The sequence below is a fragment of the Haliaeetus leucocephalus genome, unplaced genomic scaffold (genome assembly GCF_000737465.1).
Source record: "Haliaeetus leucocephalus isolate CR32 unplaced genomic scaffold, Haliaeetus_leucocephalus-4.0 Scaffold0, whole genome shotgun sequence".
Taxonomy (NCBI): domain Eukaryota; kingdom Metazoa; phylum Chordata; class Aves; order Accipitriformes; family Accipitridae; genus Haliaeetus; species Haliaeetus leucocephalus.
Genome location: NW_010972436.1, coordinates 1,699,721 through 1,705,397, shown reverse-complemented (window position 1 = coordinate 1,705,397; position 5,677 = coordinate 1,699,721). Strand labels below are relative to the sequence as shown.

Below are 5,677 nucleotides of genomic sequence, written 5' to 3'. Positions count from 1 at the left end.
CTCCATTTTAATGAGTCATTCCAAAATCTGTGCTTGCTTCTAGGCAAAAAAAAAAGAAAACACCAAACCAGGAAAAAAACAACAAGCCAACATGGAGGAAAAATTGCCTTTTTCTTTCAGCAGCTAGTGTTCAGTTTACAGATGTGGAGTGACATACTCTGCTTTGTAGTGATGATAGTAACATCAGACTGCTAGAAGTAGAAACTGGGTCACATCCGTCCTCGCAAATTATCAGTCAAGGTGTTTAATAAGTTCCAGGCAGTTAGACCTGAGCAAACACAGTGAAGGCCGTGGCTTTACACAAATACTGTTGAGGCCCTAACTGGAAAATACTGGAGCCTTTTGCAGAAGTCGCCGACAGCAATTTGACCTGCAGGACGATGATGTTTGAACAAGCAAGGACCCACCACAGCTCTCAGAGCTGATGGTGTGCTGTGTAAGGTTGGCAACATGGAAAAGCAACCGTTTAAAGCTGGATAACTCTGACACAGCAAGGAAGCACACAGGTACCGATCCTCCCAGCTCACTGGAACTGGCTGATGCTTGTCTGACCTGAGTGAATTGATGAAGGGACTGAAACCAGCAGAAGACTGTTGACCCCCATGAGTTTCCTGCTGGGTTAGGTGGCTGAGCTGGCTCACTGAGGGCCAGACCAGCTGGTGGAACCGTACAGCCAGGAATAGGGTGGGGGAAGAGGGCTGCCTTCTTTCCTAGCAGCAAGTTGGTTTAGATCAGATAAAACATAATGTGAAACTGCACTTTAAAAACTTTCCAAGGTGACACTGCCCTTTACAGCTGTGAGGCTATGTGTAGGTGATCCATTAATGTTCACGTCACACTGAGTAATGTCTGCACAGAGAAGCAACTGTGTCAGCGTGAAACTGCATGGCAGGAGAAGAAGTCCTCATCCCTCAGCTGGGGAATAACCAACTTCATTTTCATTTCTTGCATAGGTTGATGGCACCGATGAGACTCATGCTCTCGGCTGCTCAGCAGCGTGGGTCTCCAGCGAAGCTCCCCATGACTCCAGGTCGATACCACACCATGGCTGCTGCGAGGCCGGTGGGCTCAAGTCGGAGAGGCGGGCGCCCTCACACACCCAAACACACAGCCCGCGCCCCGAAGCAGCCATTATCTCAGCGCTGCATGCGTGGGGCAGGCAGGCAGGGCAGGCGACGCTGCCCTGAGCTGACACGTTATCTGAGGTAGCAGGAGGCCATGGCGGCCCGCCACCTCAGCGCTTCAGGGGAAGCCATGCCAGCTCCCGCCTGACCTCGATAGGACTTTGCACAGAGAACAAAAGGGGCCCTTGGAAATCAAAGGCGGGGGAAACATGCTGCTTCGAGACAGACAGGCCAGGGAAGGCGCAGGGCTGCGGTGAGAGGCGCAGCGACAGCGCCCGCCGGGCGCCATTTCCCTGCCCAGGTGCTCCTTCTCGCCCCCCACCCCTTCCCCTCAGCATCTGTCCTCCTTCGGGCCCCTGGCCAATCACAGCGCAGGGCGCACGTGAACCATTCGCCTCTAGCCAATGACCGCCCCCCCTTCCCACGTGGCTATGTGCGTGATGCCTCCAGTGCGAGCGCCCTGTCTTTGTTGGCGGTTAAAACAGCTCCCTCCCGCGGGGGGGGGAGCGTCCTCAGCTGCTCCGGTCATGTGACGCGCTCCTCGCCTGGCGGGGAGGTGGCTGACGCGGATGTACACCATATAGTCCCCTTCCTCCTCTGCTTCGTCGTGGCGTGGTGGCTTTTGTCGGCGGCTCCTGCGTTTGACCCCTCGCAGAATGGCAGGAGAGAAGCCCAGAAAGATAGGCGGCAGGCCGGCGGGCGCTGCCGAGAGGCAGGTGACTCTTGGCGGAAGGACACCTCATGGCCGGATCTTTTTTGGCTTAAGTCTGATCCTATATAAAGCGCCGCGCGGGCGGTGCCACCTCATTGTGTGGCTGTTGCTGACAGGAGAGGGGTGCTGGTGTGTGTACGCGCAGCCCTTTCCCGCGCGGTGCGGACCGGAGCAGCCTCCCCTCCCCTGGCCGCCATGGCTCTTTAAGGGCGGCAGGGCCAGCGGCGGCATCGGCCAGTGCAGCAGGCGCAGCAGCAGCGGCGGCGGCCTCAGCACATCCCCGGCATCTGCAACCATGGCGTGAGTATTGTGTGTGAGGGATTGGTATTCCCTCTCTTGTGTGTTTCTAGTCGCCCTCTTTCCCGCTTTTAAGTGGGCTTCGGGGGCAGGTTTATCGCTCGTATGGTAGTGGGTGGTATTTCCCGGGGAAAAAGGTACCTGGGGAATAAGGTGGGGGGGAGGGGGGCATCCTTGTGGGGTGCAACTTCCCCGGGGCAGCGCGTGTCAGAAATGGCAGGAAATGCCATTTCCGAAGAAACAATGAGAAATTCCCGTGTCTTCTATGGCTTACGAAAACTCGATGCCCAAAAGTTTGGGATTTTCCTTTCCTTTTTTTTTTTTTTATTCGGTGGGAGTAGGAGTAGGACATTCCTGAGGGGGTTTCTTCACCCCGCGTGGGAGAACGCTGCTGTAGCTGGGGGAGATGGGGCACTGGAGGCATCGGGGTTCTAAGAATATAAGTACCATGCGGTATGTCGTCCCCAGTAGATAAACGGGGGCTGCTCATAAGCTGGCAGCTGTACTGTAGCCTTAAGCCTGCCCTGATCTGGAGGGGTTTCGTAACATTCTGGAAACTCCAGTAAAAGGTGGTGTGCGTGACACTCGCTTCGGTTTCTCACCCAAACGCTCCTTTTTTAAATCGGTTCATTTCGGAGGGCTCCGTTAGCCTTTTCCGCCTGGTCTCCCATCGGTGTATCCTCGGTATTTGGCCCAGTAACGCCTCGGCGGCGGCCTGAGGCGGCCGGTGCTGGACCCCGGTGGAAACGTGGCAACATACAAAATGGCGGCCGGTGCCGGGGTGGGGAGAGGGACGGCGGCAGGATCACGAAATGGCTGCGGCTGCTGGAGGGGGCGTGAGTCACGGCATCGGGTGGGTGGGGCCAGCGCAGCCGTGCCCATATTTGGGCATGAGGAAGCTGGGCGGCCTTGGGTGGGAGACGGGCACCTGGAGCCTGCGGCTGGCTCTGGTCAGCCCTTCGCAAGCAATTAAAAGGGCAAAGGTGATGTGTTGCAGGCAAACGGCAGTCCCGAAAATGGAGAAGTTCTACAAGGCTATAGACTACCGCCATACTTCATGAAGTGGCATTGTGGGTTTTTTTTTAAAAAAAAAAAAGCTACCATGCTGGTCGAACAAGTACTGATGAACTAAAGTTTTATTTGCAGGTTTTTCAAGGCACCGCACAGCAGCATTGCTGTAGTCGACAAAAAGACCGTCTACTTGTCTGCATCTTTTGACATCAAAGCATTAAAAACTGACGAAGATGAGCCTCTTGAACAACGAGATGCTGTTGGGGGATTCATTATCCCCCTTCAGCCAGCCGTGTTCGGTGGCTGAGGAAAGTCTGGGACTCCTAGATGACTACCTGGAGGTGGCCGAGCCCCTCAGTTCGCATGGGTTCTCCAGCGACAAGGCTAAGGCAGTCTCCTCCAATTGGCTTGCTGTGGACAGTTTAGGCAACACCATAGATAGCCAGGGTAAGATATTACTTATTTGCATGAAGTACATCAGTTGCAATGGCACATAACATATTTAGTAACATTACTCTTAAAAAAATAAGATGCTAGGCTTTCCATGAAGGCAGCCTCAGAGGCATACCTCTGCTTGGAAGGTGTGTGTACTACACTGCTTACACAATATAGAATTGCTGGTTGCTGGACTGGCATATGGTAAAGTGACGCTTCTGTTTGTCTTTTTAATAATGTATGGGCTGTTATAGTACTACTGCGTGGCAGAGGTCACAAGAAACAAGCATGGCTGTATGTTTCAAATGGCCCTGAATTCTTTTGGTGTTGGAGTAAGAGGGATGGAATGTTGGAACAGCTGACAGCTGGCTTGCTTTGTACCCTGCAGTCTTCTGCAGCTAAATGGCAGGAGATTTTTTTCTCATGGTTGACTTTTATTAATACCAACAAAGGTGTTAAAAAATGAGGCTCTTGATTTGTTTTCAGAACCTTGAGTTGCATTGGTTGCTGGTTTACTGAAGTGGTAATGTTTTTATTGTGTAGAGGATGCCTTCTCTGGCATGGAGTGGATGGTGGAGAAGATGGATCTGAAGGAATTTGATTTTGATGCCCTGTTAGGTATGGAACATCTGGAAGCCACCGTCTCACCAGACGAGCTGATGGCCACGTTGGAAGACACGTGTGATCTCCTATTTAACCCTACCATCCAGGAATTTCACAACAAAGAACCTCCACTGATAACTGACCTAATCACCCATCTCCCTGAATCTCCAATTGGAGCAGACCCAATGGCCCCATTGGCTTCCCTTTGGTCTTTTCCCCTCTCCCCAGGGTCTCTAACTTCCACTCCAGACCATTCGTTTAGTTTAGAACTAGGTAGTGAAGTGGATGTTCTGGAAGGAGAAAGAAAACAGGAGGGCCCCACCTTTGTGGTAGTGATCACCAAGTCCGAGAAAGAGGAGGAGAACCATTCCGATGATAGCGGAATATGCATGAGCCCAGACTCCTACCTGGGAACGCCCCAGCATAGTCCTACCAATTCAGTTGGATCCCCCAATGACAACCAGTTCCCTACAGATGCCACCTGTGGCTCTGTGCGGTCCAAACCCTATGATCATCCTGCAGAGAAGGTAGTGTCAGCAAAGGTGAAGGGAGAGAAGAAAATAGATAAGAAATTGAAAAAGATGGAGCAGAATAAGACAGCTGCCACCCGTTACCGGCAGAAGAAGAGGGCAGAACAGGAGGCACTGTCTGGGGAGTGCAGAGAGTTGGAGCAGAAGAATCAGGCCCTGAAGGAGAAAGCAGATTCCCTTAGTAAGGAAATTCAGTACTTAAAAGATCTGATTGAAGAGGTCCGCAAGGCCAAGGGCAAAAGAGCTAGAGCCCCTGAGTAGGGTAGTCAGCAGTTTTTATGTGCATGTATATAAGCTTGCTGCTAAAGCGATGTATTGCTGTCTAATAAATTATTTTATAGTAAACTTGCAATTCTGGTGTGAGATAACTGGGTACCTGTAAAACAAGCATGACTTGCACCACACCTAGGTGTGAGTACAGGCACAGTAAGCTCCTGGGTGTACACTCGGGTCTTTAGAGAATGTGGTGTAACACTTGTGTGCTGCTTATTCCATGGGGCAGTGGGTGCAGTGCAAGTGCATGAAATGCTTGGAACCTGTTCAACTTGAGTGGCGTGTCACATACTACAACTTGGATCTGCTTGGTAATGAATACATATACTAAAGTGAGGGGATTGTACTGAGGTGCCCCAAGTTTTTCAGTAGCAAAGTCATAATCCTGTTCAAAGAATTGTAATTTTGAGAGTCTGTAAGGTAAGACTAGATAGAGATACACAAGGTCAAAGAAGATTCTGGTGGGAGGATTTTGTTCTCAGACTTTGTAGACAGGAACATTCTTCCTGAAGGAGGTGAGTGGTCCAGGGTACAAAACATGCCAAAAAAAAATCGGTTGTGAATGTAAGTTTAAGAAATGAGAAGCTTGCTAGGAGCCAATTCCAGAACAAGTGGTGTTGAAGTGGCACTTTTGGTTTCTCCTTAACTCCCTGTGAGTCCCCAAAGGTCCAAAACCAGCAGGAGGTGTCACC

At 51.4% G+C, this 5,677-nt stretch overlaps 1 protein-coding gene across 1 annotated transcript; it reads left to right on the top strand.

The window, feature by feature from the left end:
- Positions 1-1,628: 1,628 nt before the first annotated feature.
- Positions 1,629-5,064, top strand: ATF4 (activating transcription factor 4). Its single transcript, XM_010565155.1, has 3 exons — positions 1,629-2,136; positions 3,280-3,591; positions 4,123-5,064. The coding sequence occupies exons 2-3, from the start codon at positions 3,378-3,380 to the stop codon at positions 4,971-4,973; spliced, it is 1,065 nt and encodes a 354-aa protein (XP_010563457.1). The 5' UTR covers positions 1,629-2,136; positions 3,280-3,377; the 3' UTR covers positions 4,974-5,064.
- The last annotated feature ends 613 nt before the right edge of the window (positions 5,065-5,677 follow it).